Raw genomic sequence first — 21,903 nt, forward strand, 5'->3', positions numbered from 1 at the left:
ACAGCCCACTAAGGGACACTTAATGGCAGGGCTGGAAGTTCCGGAAAGCTTCTTTGTGGAAGTGATGTTCAAAACATAGCAGTTACCCAGCTAAAAGGGAGAGAGAGGGACGAACAGTATTCTAGGCTAAGGGCAAAGATTTTGAGATGGCGCGAGGTCCTTGCACTTGGGTAAGCAATACTGTGTGACATTCCCTTGATAATTACAGTCCCAGCTTAATAATTACACCTTCAGCTCCTACTATCCATTTGATGAACACCTCCGGAGTTTCTTATAGGGTAGATCCCTGACCAGGTCTGGGGAACTTCAGGAAGACAGGGACATGGTGACTCTCAATCTGTCCTTGGCCATAAGTTGGACAGACGTGTATGGAATTTTAACACGATAACCCTCAGTATACCATCAGGGTCCATTAGACCCGACTTCAGTTATTGAGTTTCCTCTTTGAGTTGCTCTATCTATAGGGCTTGATATTTCATTGTTTTTATTCCTTCTTGAAGGGTTTCCAAAGAACACAGAGAAAATTTACTTATTTTTTTTAAATTAAATAAAACTCCTTCTACTTTGTAATTACTATGTGGGTTCATTGGATCCTTTCATAAATCTATGATACATGATGGCATCTTTGTGATCTTATTTTTCCTATCTTTTGAAATATCTTGCTCTTTCATCATTCTGGGAATTATCTTTCATCATTACTCATCAATTATTCCCAATTATGCTAAAAGAGACCAAAATAATAAAACAGAAAAATGGACTGGCCTGGAAGGATGAGTCAGTAACGAAATAAATCATCATTTATTTTGAGTCTGCTTTTAGCTCATTGCATACAGTTGAGAATTCAAAATTTTTCATATTTGTAAAGAGAAGAAAAGTGACAGAGAACAACATTTCACAATTATTATATGACTCAGAAGATGAACTCAAAGAGGAGAGCAACTCTTTAGACTCTAACAATGACAGTAAGTTGATTGTATAAATCAAGTCTCAGACCAAGAGCCTTTGGGTGATAGTGTCTGAAGGTGAATTTTCTCAAACTCAAGAATCGATGAGTAAACAATGTATTTATAAGGACAAAAGGCAATATGGTATTTTCATTCAGTTAGTCATTCAACAGGAAGGGCTTCATCATATAACATTTTGCTGCAAGAATCTGGACCATCTTTTTGTGCTAAAAAAATGTGTGTGACAGATTCTTTCATTCTTTATGATGTTTGTGCATCAAATTTACTTGACACGTTGTAACTGGACAAATGCTGAAGGCAGCTGTCTATATAAAGGTGAGAAGGTAACAGATGACATAAAAGTGAAAAAGAAGAGCCCCTGGATTGTTAAAAGAAAGAGTCCACTGGAAATGACTGTTTTTCTGATCCTGAGCAAGAATCCGTGATGAGGGCCTCACAAGAGGCGATCAGTGCTCCCAGCATGTTTGAGGAGGACGATTCTTTTGTCTGGGGGACACAGGGAAGAATGACCTTTGAACGGGAAGAATGACCTCTGAACAGGCTCTTGAAAGATGAGGAAGATTTTAATCTGTGGACGTGGGGTCAGGCATTCTTGATGAGGAAGCAGCAGGACCAGTAAGACCCAGGGTGCATGAGACTCCTTGGTGTAGCTAGAGGAATAAGGCCCAGAAATGGGACAGTGGGGGGCTTGGGAGGGAGGAGAAAAAGGGCTTGGGTCAGACTGCAGAGGGTTAACGACGAGCCTAAGGAGCTGAGCTTGTCTACCAGATAGTTTCACTGCTACTGTGTGGCGTGCATTAACCTAGCCCAGAAGTCAGCAACTGGCCACAATCCCACATGCAGGAACCTTCTCTTATCAGCTCCATCAGCAGATTTAACACACTGAAATATCAGTTCATCTTAACTCCCGGTTTGCTTTTCTTTAGCTTTGGCCTATTTCTTTACCTTGCAAGAACCTTCGAAGACTTGGGTCAATGGCGATTCAGTCCACATTCAGCGAACATGTACTGTGTGCCTACTATGTGCTGGGCTGTGCTGGCCACTGGAGCTCACAGGTGCTAATGACAGCCCTCCTGCTCTGGCGGCATTCACGGCGCGATGGAGAGACACCATCTGGACACACTGTGTACAATGCACACACACGAGCGCTTGATGAGACTCAGGGGGAACCCTCACCTAGTTGGTTGGATGGACGTTGGAGAGAAAGAGGAATACGTGACAACTGAGTAGAATCTTAAAGAATGAAGTCCTGGAGATTATGAGAATATATGTCAAGTTTTATCAGAGTGTTGAGAATTGTACGGATGCTAAACGATGGCCCCAGAGTTCAATAAACACTGTAGGTGTACTCACAGGAATCTGACACCGGGAGATGTGCTACCATGAACAGAGATGGAAGCATCCTTATCAAAAGACGCCAGAGCTTCCAAACTTACTGAGTGGTATTTGGCCCTGTAACATGGATCACGTACATCAACAAATATCTCCATCTCCAAAGAAAAATAGGTCTGTGTTTTTGGTCTACAAAGGATCAAGCCATCCCTACTCTGCATTATAAACTACACATTTTCCCCACATACTGATTTTCGTGTCAGTCTCCACGAGGGCGGGGACAGCAGATGTTAAGATGGGGGCTTAGCCAACACGGGGCTGTGGTTGGCCTCTGTGGATCCTCGGTACTGTTTGCAGACTTTGATTTGCATGCACACTTTTCTAGGGGGAGGGGTTCTGGCTTTCATTAGAGTTTCCCTGGCATCTATGCTCCCAAAGGGCTAAGAAACATTGAAAAGAATAAGCAATCTACTTCCTGGTGAGACACTAGTAGATAAGGATACGGTCCTTGAATAGGGGATGGCAGACTTCTAGCTGAATTCAGAGGAAGGGGAGAAGGGCAGTTGGTTTCCAGGGTCTGTTGGGAACCTGGGCTCAGCATGTAAAGAAAATGAGGATCTGCAGAATCTCCGGCCTGAAGAAGATACTCTTGTACTTCAAAGGGACCTTGAATATGAAAATGTTGGATAGTAACTCAAACGATTACCAAGGGCATTATGAAGACAGTGGAGAATTCTAAGAAACTTTTGTGACTTGAAAAAGAAAAAATCATAAAATGGAATTCCTATGGGCAAGCTGGATAACTATCAGCAATATGTGCATCTGGGCAGAAAACATTTTACGTAATTGGTTGAAAATAAGAATTGCGGGCCCACCGGTGCTTTGTCTCAATCCCCCCACTTTACGGATTGGCACTGGTATGTATAAGGAGACAATATTTTGAAAATAAGAAACTCATGTTTTTCAGTTCCCACTAAAACTGTATTCATTTTCTTAGCTAAGCCTAAGCATCTTACCTTAGGGAAAAGAGGGCAGATCCAGAACGAAAAGATCATTGACCACTGATCAGCTCACCTCTTTAACATGGTGACAATGTAGTCCAGATTTTGTGGAGAGACAGAAGAAGTTTCTAGAAACCGAAGTTCCCTAAAGTTCAAATGCTGGATTTTGCTTGTTTCTCAGTTGGGATCCAGGGAGAAGGAGCCTCATAGGCTGCCTGTGGTCTCTGACCCTTCGGCCCCTAATAATTTGGAGCAGCTCTATCAGAGTTGAATCAGACCCTGAGGAAAGGCTTCAGAGGGACACCTGAAGGGGCTCCAGGTCTCCCCAAGCTCCTGTGTGGGGCAGAGAGCATCCAGAAGTGGGCTCACGGAAGATTGCAGGTGGTGCTGGAAGGTGAGCTTCCCAGGGGCTCCTATGGTGGGAAGGAAGGGGATGCCTTGGGGCTAAGCCCTGGGGGTGATGCGAGTGACAGGGAGAGGGACTGGGTTCTGATCTCATACACAGGGAACAGGCCACAGTTCTCAGGCCTTAGGATGCCAGCAGGTCAGGAATGACTTCGTGAACAGGGGCCCCATGGCTGAGGAGACCTGCAAAGACACCAGAGGCTCCCCCTCAGCCTCCCCAAGATGGCAAAAGTGGAGAAAGTGGAGGGGCTGGAGGGCTGATTATTTACCTAGAAGAGGAAAGATGGTTTTAAAGAGATAAAGTTGTTGAAATCACAAGAGGCCGAGTGTTCCTGGATTGGCTAGTTTACACTGCTGGCTCTGCAGAGTGGGGAGGCGGAGGTGGAAGGATACGGCAGTTATAGAAGGACAAAGCCTCCTCTTTTCCTTACACACGTCAGTGTAGCCTGTGGAACCTGGAGACCCTGGCTAAATGAGAAAGTATAGTTTTAAACACCTAGTGACAAAATACTCATTAAGATAAACTAGGACGGTTTCTTAAACAAGAATCTGCTGATATATTCTCAGTGGTCTGCAAGTTCTTATCTATAATAATTTCTAAATTTTGCTTTTCATTTCATTGATCATCTAAAATGAAGGCACCGTCTGAATTACCAGGGCAACTGAGTGTTGCCAACCTGACCTCCACAAATCTTAGGTTTTGAACCGGATATTCTCTGAACAATTCCTGAGGAATCTGGGAATTCTCAAGTTTGGGAAACACAGAGAGAGAAGTATAAGGAGGTGGTGGGGTGGGAGAGTAGGGGCCAGGCCTGGACAGTTCTCATGGCTGAGCACATTAGCATGGGTGAGACTGCACTGGCCATAGGACATGCCAGATCTCATTCAAATGGCCTAGTAGTTCCCTCTGTATCCACGAGGATGCTGGGCTTGAGTAGGCCGTCCCAGGTCACATGACTGGCATGGGGCTGAGCTGAAGACCGCCCGACTCTGAAGGCCAAGCTCTTTCCATTCTTCTAAGACAAGGCCAGATGCTTCAGATTAAACTATGCTCATTAGGAGAGGAAGATAGCAGAACCACGACGTAGGGACAGAACCCCACAGGCAAAGGATTTAATCTCTTCTTTCAAGTGGAACTTTCAATGAGGGAGAAGATACTTTTTCTAGAAGCTTTCTGGAGATGGATCCCTTCAGATTTCCTTAGAGGGCTGACTGTCTTTACCTTCATTCACCCTTGTGATCTGTCTTTATGCACCCTGAAATCTTGTCTGCTTTAATTTAAAGCAATTTTTCTCCTATTACGCCTCCCCATCATCCTTATCAAAATTCTCCACACGTTTGAAGGGAGCCATGTCAACGTCTTCTAGACTGAGCAACCCCAGTCCTAGAAACCCTTTTTTCACAAAGCCTGTCTTTCATCTTCCAGGTCATTTGAGGGAGCAGTGGGAGGCTCAGCATTTTCTCCACCTTTTAAAAAAAGCCCAGTTATAGGACGACTTTCAAATATTACATATCAGTCTTCGGTGACTATATCCTAGTGTCCTGGTGGTTCTCCCTGTTCCTGCTAATGAAAAATACCGAACCTGACCTAAAAAGCAGAGTTTCTGCAGCTTGCTTTTAGGTATTTTAGTGAACTTCAGAGAAGAGCCCTGACTTACAGGTTACCCAGCCCTGGGAATACCATATGTGGCAAATGCACGGAGTTTTACTTGCAAATGCCTTGGCAGAATTGTGCTGAAGCTGGAAAAGGGAGGATGAGCCTCGGGGCTGGCCGACTCCACTGCTGACCTGTTTTTTTTTTCTGAGGACTCGGACAATTTCTGTCTCTGTCGCCTTCACGCAGAGGTCTGTCCTCTCCCAATGTATCGCTATTAACCTAAAACGAGTTTTAGTCACAGGCTGTGCCCTGGTGATGACGGCATTTATTTTTCTTATCATTGGTGTGATAAGAACAGTCACACATACACAGATGCACACCAAATCCTCAGCCAACTAACGCGGTGGAAATGGGGACATGTCACCTGGAATCTCATCAAATTTAATATTATAATCTATTTCCTCCTGCCTCCATGAGGACCCCCTCACATGGAAGGACCTGAGTTTGGCCAGTGGAACTGCATGGAAGGCAGACGTGGGCGATGCATTTGGTAAAGGAGGTCGTGAAAACTTAGCACCTAGACATCGATTCGGAAGGTTTATTTTTAGCTTTTGCAATTACAGGTCAGTTGTCCTGGTATGGATCCCAGGCTGTTTTCCGAGTCTTTCAGATTATAAAATTGATTTAAAAACAAACAGACAAAACCTCAGTCTCATCTAGGGCACCTCGCCCTCTCCCAGAACAAAAAATTATATCTGACTAATGGGCTCTGCCGCTCGTCAGTGTTTTTTCTCTTTATCATCTTCTATCTGACAGAGTTTGATTGTGCCATTTGTTAAAAGGGCAGCTACTCGGTCCCCAGAATTATGGCAGCTCCATATAAAATATCTAGAAAATCACTAGCCTGGCCTTCTCAAGTCAATAATTACATGAGGGACAGGCATTTGAGACACAGTTATTTTCATACTGACCACAACTGGTCTAGCGCTTTGTAGAGAAATCTGTTAGGGATAAAGAAGCATTCACGGTGGATTTCATCTGTGTTTGTTCCTTTGATTCTGCATTGGAATTGGGTGTAGACCCTTGGATTTTAAAGTGATTCAGAACCTGGACCTTAATGCCAGCACGAGATTCAGAATTGTTGGGAAGAGTCTCCTAAGGTGATGGCACTCAGGTCAGGGATTGGGGTAGAGCATCGGAGGTGTGACCAGGTCCCCTTTTTTCATTGGTTCTTGAAGACCTGCTATTCGTTTTGAGTGAACTGGGTTCAGATCACCACCAGATGGAACAGAGTTCAACATTTTCTTCACAGAGTGAACATGGTTTGATTGCCACAAATAAGTAAAGGCCTTAACTGATAGGTAGTCCTGCTATTTAATATCTGCCCAAAACAAACACTACAATTTAACTGTTGCAAAACTAATATAATTTTTGGTGGCTGATCTTTAATATTCAATAACTCCTGGTTAAAAATCCTATACAGCAGGACCTCTAACCCAGAGTCTGTGGAAACTCAGGGAAGGTCCTGCTCCAGAAACTCCTTGACATTGTCTATAAACCTTTGAGTGCTTGTGCTTATGCACTCCCCACCCCCACCCCCTCCATGCAACACACACACAGGGGAGAAGAGTTTGTGTTCATCAGGTTCTCAACAGGGTCTACGACACAAAAAAATATTTAAGAATCACCATTATTCAGCAAGTGTCTCCTTGTTTTCCAGATCTGTTCTCTGCAACTATCTTGGAGGGTACACCTAGCAGTCATGCTCAAAGGGAATCACTTGACAGATACCCAACTAAGATTTTTCTTCTGTTGAGGGGGTACTGGTCACACCTGCTCAAAACTGTTTCCAGATTATTATTAGTACTTGCTTAGGCTGCTGTGTAGGTGGGAGGAAGGGGCAAGGGCAGAGAGCAACCTTGTCTCAGAGTGGTTCCACTTTTAGCCAAATTACTGTCTTCTCCTTAAGTTTTCATTTCAGGTAAAGTCCCATGCCTACAAAGATTTGAAAATCAACGGTGAAGAATTGGGTGTGGGGTGTAGGGATTACCACCCTTTGGTCTGTATACTGGAGGGAATTCAAATACAATTGGAGTAGATTTAAGGGTTTGCTTGGGGATCTTCTCTTGGCACACCTCAGAGGGAGGTGCACCTGTTGGGTGCCCCAGTGTTCACGGGATGGGAGGGTGTCATACTACCCCCGATACTCATGGTCTTGCTAGCACTTGTCAGAGAGCATCCCCTTGAATTCAGAATTGAACAATACTCACGAACCAGGGCTTGGGGAGGTAGCCATCCACTCCTCCACATACCCTGAAACTGAATCCTGGAGTGACCCAGACCAGCAGAGATCAGTGTATTTGTTCCCTGATAGACTGACTTGGCTGAAATGTGCCTGCAGTGACAGTGTGAGAAGCAGCCTCCAACATGTGTGCTCATTTGAAGCAGGTTATAGTGGAGGGTGATGCATTATGCTTTCTCTCCACAAGGACCCATGGGATAAATTTCTCATGGATCTCAGCTCCAAGAGCAGCATCCTTTAAGGAACAGACTTACTGTTCTCATATGGTTTCCATGACTCAGCAAGCTGCTCACATCATTCTCTTTCTATAGTCTTCTAGAAAGCTCAGAGCCAAATTTTCGGCATTGTTCGCTTGTGATTAGGACTTCATTGCATCCATATTGTGAACTAATGTTACTCCTAGCTTCATTTATTTTTCCTATCCTGATTTTCCCTTTGTCCTGCTTTTCTTATGTTTTCATTTTATTCTTTTGTGTTCACATTTATGTAAACCACTTTAAATTCTTTCTCTGGCAAGGCATAAACACATGAAATAAACAAATATTTACAGACTATTAGTTATAAAGAATTAGTAGCTTCCCAATGTGGCAAGATTCTTAAAATGGCTTTTAAGAATAATTAGGACCTCGCCTGCTAGACCAGGGGGCAAATTTACCCCAAGGAAACAAGTTGCACTAATGAGTACAACAAAAAATGAAACGTCAGAGGAAACTGAAATAGCAGCCTCCTGCTATCCTGATGTCTCAATCAACGAAAAATTAATTAGCAGGTTTCCATTTTAAAATGACATCTGGCAAACATCACTCTACAACCTCTCGAAATTTTCCACCAAAACTGTGTAGGAAGATACAGAAAAAAGGTGAAAACTTACATAACTAAAAAGGAATGGAAGTCAGCTTGATACTAGTAAATGGATGGGAAACAATTTTCACTAAGTACAAGGCCCATGCAAATGAACTGGGAAAAAAAATGTTTTTGGAGACCTGTCCACTCTCTCCCTCTCCTAAGTAGTCAGGATAATTGCTGGCCCTCCCCCCAATATTCTCCCAACCTCAAACCCTGGTTCAGAGTGCGAGATAAGTGCTCACGATAAAATAAAACAAACACCAAACAAACGAAAGTACGATAGCTGAGCCTTTCGTTGTGGTGGTGGGGCATTTGAAGTATCCAGAGATAAGCCCTACTCCCAACCCTCTCACTTCCTCCTAGTTTTATAGTCACTTAGAAAATGTAGCTCCCCAAAACATTCAGGAGGACAGAGGGAAGAACTTGCCATGGTACCATGTTGCAATCTAGGAGGTGTGGTCATGAAAATGTAAAGCCCTGGGGGCGGGGGGAGACTATAAAACCATGTAGAAATATAGAATGATTTTTGTTCTTTTCCACTCATTCATTCGTTCAACATATGCATTTTCAATTGTAGGTTCTTAGCCATTTGTTCAAAGAAACATACAGCAAGACGATGAGAGTAGGAAAAAGCTCCTCTCACGCTGGCAGAGGGAAAATGGTTTGAGTATGCTAGACATTGGCAAACAGTGGGGTGGAGACAGCATTATCCTCACTTAATGATGACTAACAGAGAAAGTTAACTTGAAATTTATGAAAAAATACTGCAGAGCAAAGGAAACCAAAGGTGGCTTGAAGACATCATGTAAACTAACTAACAAGCAGGACACAACGTCTGATAGTGGTTTTGTGTTTTCATTAGGGCACAGTAATACAGAGTCTCAATGAAGAGGCTCAGAAAGTTATGAGGGAGAAGCACTCAGACTAAAAGGCAAGGCCGTGGCATGAGATGAACTTCAAGACTCTTGAGACAAAAGGTTGCAGAAAGACTGAGCATGGTGGCAGGATTAGAACCCACATCTGACAATGGTAATCATAGCATTAATCCTGGGAACACAAACGAGTGATGGGAGGACAAACTTGGGAAGGTATCCTAGAGGACTAAAGAGAAGACGAATCAGAGAAGGGGAAAACAGTAACAGATCATAGACACAGAAGACAGAATCGAGATTCAAGGTAAGGATTACGGGTGGCCTGGAAGAAGAAAGAATCAAAATGACAGAAGGAAACACTCCTGAGTTGAAAAAATACCTGAGTGTGCAGAGAAGAGCTCACTGTCTTATGTGCAAGAGCATGAAATGAGAGCACACTACCCTTCTGGCAAAATGTTTGCTCTTTAAAGATAATGGCAAATCAAATGAATGTTGAAGAGAAGAGAAAACCGTTATACATGAAGGAAAAATCAGGATTTCTTCAGGTGTCTGTTTATCACACCAAGGCAGGAGGCGGTAAAATATCGGCTGCAGGGCTTTGGAGGGAACGTGATTCTGACCCACAGACATCATCCCACCTGCGGACATCAGGGGTCAGAGTTCCAGAGGTCAGAGAATGCATTCAGCAGTCTCTGGTAACAGATTACAGAGCAACTCCATGTGCAAAGTTACACGTGAGGTGAGATGTGAGGCTGGGGACGCAGTTAGAGAATATGGGACTGGACTTCTGCCCTCAGGGGGCTCTACCTGCTAAGAGGGGCTGGTGAGGGCATGGGTCCAGCAGGGAGTGGAGCTGCCAGCATGCACTGGTGTGCCTCCTAGGGACTCAGAGACAGAAAGTAAGAAAACCACAGAAGCATGAAGACAAGAGTAGAAAAGAGTAGGGAGGTTAGGGAAGTGAAATCTGGCAGACACGAAGGTGAGGGAACATGAGCTTCTGAGGCAGGACCTTGTCTGTCTTGTTGATGCCCAGAACAATGTGCACGTGTACGCGGAGTCTGTCCTCAACAAAGAGAGAATATGTGTTTTTTTCAAACATACATATGTAATAGTCACAAAAATTGGCCATGTATTGGGTCACAAAGGAAATCTCAACAAATTCCCAACAGCAAAATCACATCAGCCGTATTTATTGCTCACAATGCTGTGAGGACTAAAAATTAGAGACAAAAAAAGCCAAAACAAACCAGAAAGCTATCCACTCTTCTAATTACCTCTGAATTTTGATTAAAATGAGACTCACATTGGAAGTAATAATTTACTTAGAAAAATTTGATGATGGGCACGTTACATATCAAAGCCTGTGGGATGCAAACAAAACTGCATTTGAGGGGAAATTCATTATATATACACATACATTATCTATATATAATGAATAAATAAATAAATAAATATATATATATATATATACAATGAATATATATATATATGAGCCAGCTTTTCATTTTATTAATCTCAACAAATTTTTTTTTGTTTTTAAGTAATATTTTCCTCTTACTTTCCTGTTTTCTAATGTTTTCTAATATATATGTTTTCCACTAATATATATGTTTTCCACATTATTCTAACATATAAAATTCACTTCTAAAACAGCCTGTCAGTAGGGGCAGACCTGGATAGCTTTATAGGTGAATTCTTCCAAACTTTCAGAAAATTGTCATGTCATATAAAGTATTCTAGAAAATAGTAAAAACTAGAGAATCCTTGCCACGTCGTTAGTATAACCTGATAGCAAAGCCGAACAAGATGGCATGAACATGGAAACCTGCAAATAGAAACCAGCTTGTATAGAAAGGAGTCAGGACGCAATACGATTTATGCAACAAATGAAAAGATGTTTCAGAACTACGCAATCTATTAATGTGATTTACAATCCTTAAGAAGAAAAACTATAGGATCATCTCAAGGGATGGCAGAAAGCAGTTGATAAAACTCACATTTGTGCTTTAAAGCGTTTAGGAAGCCAGGAATAGGCAGATGCTTCTTCACTTTGAGAGTATCTCCTGAACGTAGAGGAGGCAACATAGTCAACCACGCAGCACTGCAAGCAGGTGCCGAGGACGGCAGCAGGACACAGACCGAACGCCAGTGTCACTACTGCTTCAGAGTGGAGCGCGGCTTGTTGCCGGGGCCGTAAGACGAGCGAGAGAAGTAAGTATAAATCATGGGAAAAACCATAAAAATATCCTCCGTGTGCACAAGACAATGACCTACCTGGAATAGCTAAGAGAATCATGTGAAAGATGATTAGAACTAAGAACCTATTCGGTGCTAAGTTATCAAATATAAACATAAATCAGTAGTGATCTGTACACCATCAGAAATCGATTAGAATGTGTAATAGAGTCAAGCAGAGAAAGACAACTATCATATGATTTCTCTCATCTCTGGAACATAAGAACTAGGAAGATCGGTAGGGGAAGAAAGGGATAAGGAAAGGGGAGGTAATCAGAAGGGGGAATGAAGCATGAGAGACTATGGACTCTGAGAAACAAACTGAGGGCCTCAGAGGGGTGAGGGAATGGGATAGACCGGTGATGGGTAGTAAGGAGGGCACGTATTGCATGGTGCACTGGGTGTTATACGCAACTAATGAATCATCGAGCTTTACATTGGAAACTGGGGATGTACTGTATGGTGACTAACATAATATAATAAAAAAATCATAAAAAAAGAATGTGTAATAGATAATAGAGATCTCATCCACAATGTCAATAAAACATATACCGAAAAACCTCTGAACAAAAAAAGTAGGAGAGCTTTGAAAAAAATCTCTACAACTTAAAGTAAAACAAAGTAAAAAGTGAAAGTAAACAAATGGAGACAGGTACTGCACCATTGGATGGGAAGCCGCAATATTATAAAGACATAGATTTTTCCCAAATAGATAAATACATTTGGAGCAATCCAATCAACTTGAAAAATCTTTTTCAACTTGAAGAGAAGATTGTAAAAAGTCATTTATATGAGTAAAGGATTGAGAAAAGTTAAGACACTTTATAAAATATCACCAACAAAAGCAACTGAAGGGAAGACCATCTACCAGATATGAAAGTATGTTACAAAGTTACTATAATTAAAAGAAAGTTGTATTTGTACATGAATGGGACTTCTGCATCCACGGAACAAAATAGAGAGCATAAGGAAACCAGGCTCATGAAATAAAAGAAGGCGTATGTATATTAAAGGGGACCTCTGAAGCCAGCAAACAAAAGATGAATTATTTACTAACAATTTGGTGGCAAATGCTTAATTTGGGAAAATAAGGTTAGAGCTTACCACATATTATCCTGAAGAACAAAGAACAGAGGAACTAAAGGTCTAACTGTAAGTTACGTTGCTCAGAATTGTCCCTGCATGGTGCAAGGTGATAATAAAAAGACTGACTTTTCTTGGACTTAATACTGTTTTACAATTCTCTGCAGGACGTGAACCATTACTGCTTACACCCTGGACAGCTGGGTTCCACTCCCGAGCTCCCTGCTGGGGACCACCGCGAGGCAATCCTTGGCAGACACTGTGCATACACGTGTGCAGACATTTCCGTCGCTGACTGTTAATAGCAGGCGACAGGAGAATATGGAGTAAGAGGCCAATTTTGCTAAAATACAGATACCTTTTAACACCTCTATTTCTAGAAGTACTACACATACATGAGTGCACAAATACATACGACTGCAGTTATTTTGGGGGAGATGGAGGGAATTTAGGTTGTGGTCGGGAGGGGACTATATCTGTATGCTCACAATTTTTTTTTACATTATATTCATTTATTTATGTAATTAAAAATATGCAAACAGTTAAAAATACATATACATCTCTGTATGTATATATACACACATATATAAGCTCTAACCTCATGAAATATATCTAACCTTATAATGTATATATATATGTATATATATATATATATATACATATATATATACACACTTTTTTTTTTTTGAGAAGAAAGCTGCCTTAATAAAGGAAGAGGGAGAGCAAGGAGGGCTTAATTTAGTGCAGCACCACTGCCACCTACTGGGGAAGAGATGACACTGCCAGGGAGGGTCGAGAGCTTTCGTGCTGACTCGATCTTCTATCGCCGCCTTGCAAAGATTACCACCAGAAAACTTTGAAGCCACCTCACAACAGATAGGAAGCTTCACTCAGCCCGTTGTGCATACACGGCAAGTGAGTCATGCAGTCAACCCTCAAGAAAATCCCTCGGGCAAGTGACCTAAAGTCTCTGCGAAACAGTCTCCCCTTGAGCTAGAGAACAAGGAGTCATCACTGAACAGAAGTTTGTATGTCTACTGTACGATCACAACAGTCCCACATGGCAGATTTGTAACGATCTGGTTTTACAGAGGAAAACACCGGCCCTTGGACCAAAGAAAGGATGTTTTCTAGGCAATGTACCAGCAGCTCAGGCAGAACTGATGCCAGATTCTGTGACCTGACGGCCTGAGCCCCCAACTGTGTTCACAGGGGCCTCTCGGTCAGGGATCTGGCAGATGCCTTCGCAGACGGGCATCGTAGCAGACACGGGTGCTGTCCCCGCCTCTGTCCCCTAGAGCTACCTGGGTTGCCTGCAGCCATGGGGCAGTTTCTGGCTCACTGATAGTTTCCCACCTCAGACCTGGGTCTCTCCCTTCTTCTTTGCCTGGTTGTGCGTGGCATTGATGCTCCCCTGGGTGGGGCCATTCTGAACCAAAGGCAGATGGGAGACTGTGGATGAATGCTCCTGTCCTCGGGTGTGGGGGGTGTCCCACATGGCTTCTCGGTGGGTCCCTGGTGGAATGGGGCCCCGGTTGTCTAGAACGGACCTTAACAGCCTTTCTCACTGCCCTGGGTCACTCCTGAGGTTTCTGGGCTCTCCTTCCACCTAAACCTACATCTAAATCCTTGACTCGGAGCCTGCTTTTGGTGAGACCCAAACTAAGAATGCAGGGCACGGTGGTGAGTACTACTGGAGATGTAGTGGGGTTCCAGAAGTGGCTGTGGTTTCTCCAGGAGTGTGAAAAGTCAAGTGGACAGCAATGTGAGCCTACAGAAGGCAGAGGTAGCCTACCTAGATCTTCCATTAGACTCTCAGTTTCAAATGCAATCCATTGCTTCTGCAAGGTCATTCAAAGCAAAATGGTACGTGAGTGCATACAGGTGTGTGTGTGTGTGTGTGTGTGTGTGTACAGGTGCATTTTTCTACGGAGAGAGTCCATAGCTTTTATCATAATCTCAAAGGAGGTTCCTGAGCTAATCCATGAGGACAGAGCCACTGAGGATTCTGGGAGGGGTGAAGGGGGCCGAAAGAATCACAGAAAGTGAGTAACCTGTGCCTGAGTTATCATATTGAAATAACATGTACTCAGCCCTGTACTGTGTCTAGGACAGAGCTTAGTTCATTATAAACATTATCTTATTCTCTCATCACATTCTTTGAAGTGGGTTGTGATACTATCTACATTTATGGATGAAGAAACCGAGCCCCTGCCCAAGCTCACACAGCTGGATTTGAAGCCAGGCAGCCTGACTCTAGACCCCACACCCTTAACCCTGAGCCAGCAGCCCTCATGCTTTAGTGCAGCAGAATCACCAGGGGAGCTGGTTACTGCACATGCCTGCACCCCATCCCCAGAGTTTTGAGTGGGGCCAGGCCTGAGAATCTGTATTTCTAACTTGTTCCCCGGTGGCGCTGCTGCTGCTCTGGGGGCCACACTGCAAACCCCCTTTGAACTGCAAGCTCTCGTCTCCAGAGAGGAGGTCACGGAGCCCCAGAGCAGTGATGTGAGCTGTCTAGACCACCCAGCTCCTTAGCAGCAAGTGAAGATGAGAACCTGGGTCTGTGAATTCTAAACCTTTCCACACGGCTCATGCTTGGAGGAGGGCACATCCTGCTGAAAAGCGTGCGCCAGTCTGATTACCTGATGTACGTCCAGCCCTTGGGAATGGGCGTTGGGAGAAGACAGCTCCTCGCTTGGCTCCTCTGAGCCCACGCGGGCCCTTCTCCACCTCCTGGCCTTCCAGTCGGCAGCGTGGGGGGCCTCCTCGGGCTCGCTGCTGTCTGAGGTCTCCCTGCTGGCTGCCTGGGGGTTGAAGTTCACATCCAGCTCTCCCTGCAGGCGCATCTTCTCTGCTGTGGGGTCCCTGGGAGCCTTCCTCTGCACCCAGGACAGTCTGGCCCGGCGCCCAGCCTCCCGGGAAGAGCTTGCAGAGGAGGTCTCAGAGTCGGAGCACATGGCCTCGGGGTTCGGGGACAGCCCGGAGGAGGCGGCTGAGGGCCCTTGGTCCGAGCCCTGGGCCTGTGTGGGCTGAGGCTGGGGGTTCCTGGGCCGGCCTCGGGGCCGTGGGCACAGTGTGCTCAAGGCCTCGCTCCAGTCAAAGTCCTCCTCACTGTCGGAGCCCATCTCGTCGTAGGCAGAGGCCACGCTGGAGGCCGCCTCCAGGGCCTGGAATGTGCCACTCTTAGGTTTGGCTAGCAGGCGGGTATGTGGCAGAGTACCATCCTTCAGGGCCACCCAGTTCCCGTCGGGGCTCTGCAAAACCTCAGCCAGGTCTGCGCGGGAGAGAGAAACCAGACAGGGCTGTTATCACCTGGCAGCAAGGTGAGGCTGCCATCTGCATCTTCCCCACCACTGGCTTGGGGTCCTGGGGAGCAGTGGACTCTGGGAAGTCCAATAGGGCACACCTCTTTAGGAGTCGAAGGTCCCCAAGAAGTTCTTTGAGGCCTTGCAGGCCCCAGTGCTCCAGAGATGAGGAGAAACTCATAGATCTGGCTCCCAGTGCACCTTGCCTGCGTGGATGGTCACCTCGGTCTCAGAATGGCCCCTCTCCTGCCCTGGGCTGCCTGGGGTGGAGAAGGGGCAAGGGGAGTGCTACTGTTGGCAGCCCTGGGTCTGGCTCTTTGCCCTTGGGCCAGAGTTTTCTCTGGTTGGATGGGAGATGACTCCATCACCTGCCCTGGCCTCTCTCAAGGTTAACACACTCTGCCCTTGACACTTCTACACATCCCACCCACAACGGCCTTGTGAGATGGCAGAGTGAAATAAGATACATATGTACACACACACACACACACACACACACACACCGGACTCTGCCCCCAGTTCCCAGTTCCTGCTAATATTTGTTCTTTGACCCCAATTCCTGACGCAGGGCTCCTAAATTAAATCCCTTGTAATTTCCTGGGTGATGGGAGCATCTTTTGTACTAAGGAGGCAACTCTGGGTGGCTCCAAGATGGGACTGGCCGCCAGAAAGACCAAGCCATGATTAGAAATTTAGAACTTTCAGCCCCACCCCATCCTCTGGAGAAGGAAAAGGGGTTGGGACGTGAGTTACTAATCGACTGTGGCTACACAATGAAACCTCCATAAAAGTCCCCAAAGTCCGGGGTTCTGAGAGCTTCCTGGACGGCACATCCACGTGCCTAGTGAGGCGCCCCAGCTCCTCGGTGCTCAGGACCCTCTAGGGCCTCACCCCATGAACCTCTTCATCTGGTTGTTCATCTGTGTCCTTTGTTATATAATAAACTGGTGAACATAAGTGTTTCCCTGACTTCTGTTGAGCTGAGCTGCTCCAGCAAACTACTGAGCCTGAGGAGGGGGTCGTGTATAGCTGGTTGGTCAGAAGTCCAAGGGACGACCTGGGACTTGCAATTTGGTATCTGAAGCCATGTAGTCCTGAGCCCTTGACCGTGGCATCAGGAGCTACACGCAGGGAGACAGTCAGCATGGAACTGGAGGATACCCAGCTGGTGTCGGAGAATTGGTTGGTATGGAAAAACCCCACACATCTGGTCCCAGAAGTGCTCTGTGTGAGCGGCGGACAGGTGTTCCTGCTCGACACGTAAGTTTATTTTCAACTCAAGGCACATGCCTCATTCTGGAAACGATGTGAGGGAGAAAGAGGTTGGGAGTTCCAGTCTTATTTGATGGATGGGGAGACAAAGGGGAGCCAAGTTATGTAACTTGTCGAAGGTCACGGAGCCCATAACTGGTCAAGTCGGGATGAGGTGCAGCTCTGTCCAAAGCCAAGACGGCTCTGGCTTATGCTGAGGAAGCCCTTGGTCAGCTGTGAGGCACTGATCAAGGGCAGGCTGGAGTGGTTCTTAGTTTGGGGTCATGGTCTGGGTTGGCCTAAACTGGGCTCAGTTTTGCCCAGAGCTGGTGGCTGGGGCCCCAAGGGTTGATCGGCATGCCAAGGGGTGAAAGTTGCTTTTTCGTATTTTTGTGGAAGCCAAACAGGATAGTGTGCTCCTTAGCTGCGAGGACCTGGCACAGCCCCGTGGCCTTGGGCACAGCAGTTTAGCCAACAGAAGCTGTTCCTTTATGAGGAACCTTACGGGACTCCCTGGGGATTGGGTGATGAGGACCCCAGGGCCTTGGAGGGGACCCGCTTGTGTGTGGGCTTGAGGCCTCCAGGGGCCACAGGTCTGCTGTGCAGGGACACTGAGCAGCGTCCTGCCAGATGCCATTTCAAACACAGACTTCCTACCAATTAAATGATGACTGTTTCATGAAATGAAATTAAAGTTATCGGTGTTTTGCAGCCTTGTGCACAGGGCATTGTCCTTGCCAGGATGGCTGTGCGACCACAGCCTTCAGGGAATCCAGCTGTTGGTTGAACGCATTTTCAGCTCAGAGACCCAGTGGCACTTCAGCTGTCTGACTGCAGGCCAGGCTGGCAGGACATCGAAGTTCCCTTTTTTCTTGAGTCGGAGAGTGGGGCTTCCTTTCCTCCAGGATTCTGAGCCCAGTGGGGGCTGATTTAAGCATGGTTCTCCTGGAAGCATGAGGGCCTGGGTCCTGCCTTCCCCTGGCTGCTCCCTCTATCCTCGGGGTCTGTCCCTACCACCATCCCCACACGGCAAAGCTCCAGTGACCTCTCAAAGACTTCATCTTCTTGGTTCCCCTTTTCCTAGAGCACTTTGTTGTCTCCCTGCCCAGATGTGGCCTCCTCCTTCCCTGAGTTCCCTGCTGTGACAGCCTGTTTGGCTCATTCCACAACCCAGTCTGGGTTCTGGCTGATCATGCCCATGGCTGGGCCCTCCTCCTGATGACGACAAGGGGCTGGATCTCAGTGACCTCTCCAGCCTAGGCTGTGGAGTTGGGGCCTGGGTGGAAAGTTCTGGGAGCCTCTCAGCCTCAGTACTCTCATTGGCAAAAGGGGCACAGCTAATCCCTCCCTGGCTGGGTATGGGGGTTAAGTGAGGTGACACCCATCAAGCCTGTTACATGGGCCCGCTCAGAGCAGGAGACGAATTAATAGCACTTTCCCCCTTCCCCATCCCTGGGCTGCTATAGGGCAGGGAGAAGAACAAGAACTTTGGATTCAGGCAGATCCAGGACTGAGCCCCAGCTGTTATGATTCCTGGCAAGGGACCTTGGTCAAAGAGCACCTCTGAGCCTGTTTCCTGACCTAAAAATAGGGACAGTGTGACTCTCCGTGGCGGTCAGAGGATTTTTATAAGACAACCTACGTAAAGCCTCGATCATACTGTCTGCTACCCCTCAGCCCTTTTATCTTCGGCCTGCTGAGTTGGCTTATACAATTATTTGCCCCTGCTCCATCCACAGGTACACGTGTCGACCTATCCTGTAGTCACGATTCTGCAGCACAGCGACACTGCTTTCATTGGCCGTGGACACATTCAGAAGGGAGCCTAACGAGGGTGTTATTACTATTTACATGTAACGGGCTCTACCTGTTGTGGTGGTAATGGTCGGTCTTCTGAGACAAAGGGGTTCTAGGTTGCTGGCATTTTCCCACTGCCATGTCCCAATCTTGTGGGTCAGGTGTTGCGGAAGGCAGGGACCAGAGCCCACCTCAGGGGCACATTCTTGGCCTTCTTTCCTTAAGAAGCTAGGCTACTCTGTTCTCTGGGCTTTGCCAAAAAGCTTTCATTTTTAAAGACTTAAACTATACTACAGTTTATTTTCTTGGTTGTTCACCCCCATCGCCCTTGCCCCGCCACAACACTGACCACAGGTTGCGTCTTCTTCGCTGCTCTACCTCCAGTCCCCGAGCAGTTCTGGAACCTGTCTTGGGCGTGTGAAGACTACTTGTTAGTGAACATGGGCATCCACAGGCTGCAGGGGTCAGACTACACTCTTGATGTGAGGCTCTCAATGAGCCCTGCTGTCTGTCTGCCACCTCTCCTGGGGCCATGGGAGACAAGCCACGGCGGGAAAACCTCTGCGAAGGCCACTCTGTGCCTGGCTCCTGGGCTGACTGCTATAAACGTGCTCGTGCACCTGCCGTCGACACCTGCTACATGGAAGGCAGGGATTCAGTCTGTCGCTGGCTCCTCTCTTCTGCCTTTTACAATCCCAGTTCACCACGTTCCTCTGAGGAAGCTGGAAGTTGACCAACTTTTATCTCCACAAAAGCAGAGTGGCCTCCCTGTGTGCCCACCCCTGTGAAAACCTGGTTGTCAAGATGCATGGTCAGAACTGCTCAAAGCTGTCCTCAGGCTCCACTACCACACTCTCTAGGTCCTCCGGGAGTATCCATCGGGGACCCTGCGTCCTTCTGTTCTCTCCTTTGTCCAAATTCTTTCTCTTTCATGACCGTGCGGACAACAACCGGTCAGCAACTTCAGGGCAGGGGCTGTCCCCTGATGGTTATTTCCCAGCACTGGGTACATGGTGTGCATACAGCAGATGCTCAGTGAAGGTCTATTGAGTGGAAACATGTTTGGGGAGCCATCCATTGACTGCTGTAAGCTCTGCCGAGACTCAAAGTGGACCCGCTGTGGTTTACTCAGCCCACAGTGTCCTTCCAGCTGACCCCAACCGTGAATTAACAGGCTCTGGAAGCAAGCTTTCCCCCGGGGCATAAACAGAACTGCGGAAAACAGCCTAGTGGCCATTAACCCAAGGTGACCTCCACCTCTGGGTCTCCTCTCTTCTACATTTCTGCTCTGCTGAGACTGTGCGATCCCCCTGAGAATAATCTGCTTCCTGCTGAACAGATCAGACACCCCTCAAGACCCGGGGGGTTGGCCTACACATTTTAGCATGTCAAGGCCAAGTGTTCCTCAGAAAAACCAGAGGTTTTCCACACAAGTGCTTTAGAGTTTTGTAATTTTAAATCTCCAACCTGAGAGATGCATGGATTTTTGAGAAGAGTGCAAAATCTTTTCTGTGTGTGATATTGTTGAACTAAATTTTATGTTTATATACAACAGATAAAATATATGAGTGCTTTATTTTACAGAAAATTAGGTAACAAAAAATCATGTTTTGAAAATCAAAACCGTTTCCAACTTTATTTGGAATGGTCCTAATTCAGCAGGGAACCATTCTGTGAAATGGAGTGTTTTCCAGAAGTTTTTATAATCTCCTCTAAACTTATCAGTGTGTAAGTGTGAATTTTGAAAGGCTATTTGTTGTGGTGTTTATTTGTTTGCTTTTATGGAGGGGGGACACTTATCATGCACTAGTTGAAAAAGCCTGAAAATGGGAGCCATGATGTTTGCGTTTGGCCCCATTAACCTTGGGATCTTGAACAAGTCATCCACCCTCATGGTCCCTCAAGGTTCTTGTCTACCGCACGAGAGGACGGCAATGCTTAGCAGCACTACTGGAGGAATGAATAAAGTAGTGCCTGCAGATGGACCCTGCACATGGTACAGTGATTTGTAAAGGGTAGTTATTATTGTTTATTGAAGATAAACATATGCCTGTGGAGTTTTAGAGTCCCCTCTCTGTAGGAACTTTCAGTCTCTGGTGAGAGATAAAGAAAGGAAGAAAGCCTACGAATGAATGAACAGAGACGCCGGGCAGCAGGAGGAAAGGAAAGAAAAGCTTATGTAGAATGGAAAACTGCACTTCAAAAACAAAGCCCAAACCGCACACATAAATAAGGAACATGCTCACAGAATCTCTAGATTCCAGCAATGGTTCTACTAAAAGGTTCACACGGAAATGGGCTGTTTTGGGAAATTTTTAGAATGACTGTTAAAAACATCGCATGGTTTGTGGTTCTTTGCACCGTGAGAACAATGGAATTTGTTTCAATAGCTGTTAGTTCAATCTTTTCCCTGCGAGAGTAGAAACGATAGCACAATCTTTAAAAGCATATTTCTAAGATGAATATTTTGCTGCTAATTTTTGTGGTTGTTCAGAAAAGGATTCTAGATCTGACCTACAGTGGGAGTTGAGAATCCTTTTGGGTCTCTTGTTGTGAGGACAATGTGCCTAGCTTTCGTTACGTGTAGCCAGGTGAGGAAAGAACAGACCTGTGCCAGGGTGCAGTGAGCGTGTTGACTTGATTTAGACAGTCAGTCATGGAGCCCAACAGACCTAGGTGGCCTGAGCAGGGGGCTTCACGGCCCTTGGCTCTTACCCACGTGGCTGCAAGCACCTCACAGCCGTTGGATGTGTGACTTTGGGAAAGCCACTGAGCTAATTTGAGCCTCTTCATTGTGAAGGATTACACGACTCGACAGGTTTATAACGGACTGTGTGTTGGATGCTGAGTCTCTAGAGAGGTGAGTTCAAGTGCTCTACGCAGAGCGGGACATTCTAGGAGAAGGAGCG

General features: G+C 46.0%; 1 protein-coding gene across 5 annotated transcripts in view; it reads right to left on the reverse strand.

The window, feature by feature from the left end:
* The window catches only part of MYRIP (myosin VIIA and Rab interacting protein), a 355,695-nt gene that overhangs the window by 43,529 nt on the left and 290,263 nt on the right, over nucleotides 1-21,903 (reverse strand). For all 5 annotated transcript variants that reach the window (XM_057315911.1, XM_048216130.2, XM_026496775.4 and 2 more), the window contains exon 10: nucleotides 15,284-15,915. In XM_057315911.1, coding sequence (XP_057171894.1) covers nucleotides 15,284-15,915 — 632 coding nt within the window. The remainder of the gene's footprint in view (nucleotides 1-15,283; nucleotides 15,916-21,903) is intronic.

This window comes from Ursus arctos, unplaced genomic scaffold, assembly GCF_023065955.2.
Source record: "Ursus arctos isolate Adak ecotype North America unplaced genomic scaffold, UrsArc2.0 scaffold_20, whole genome shotgun sequence".
Classification (NCBI taxonomy): Eukaryota; Metazoa; Chordata; class Mammalia; order Carnivora; family Ursidae; genus Ursus; species Ursus arctos.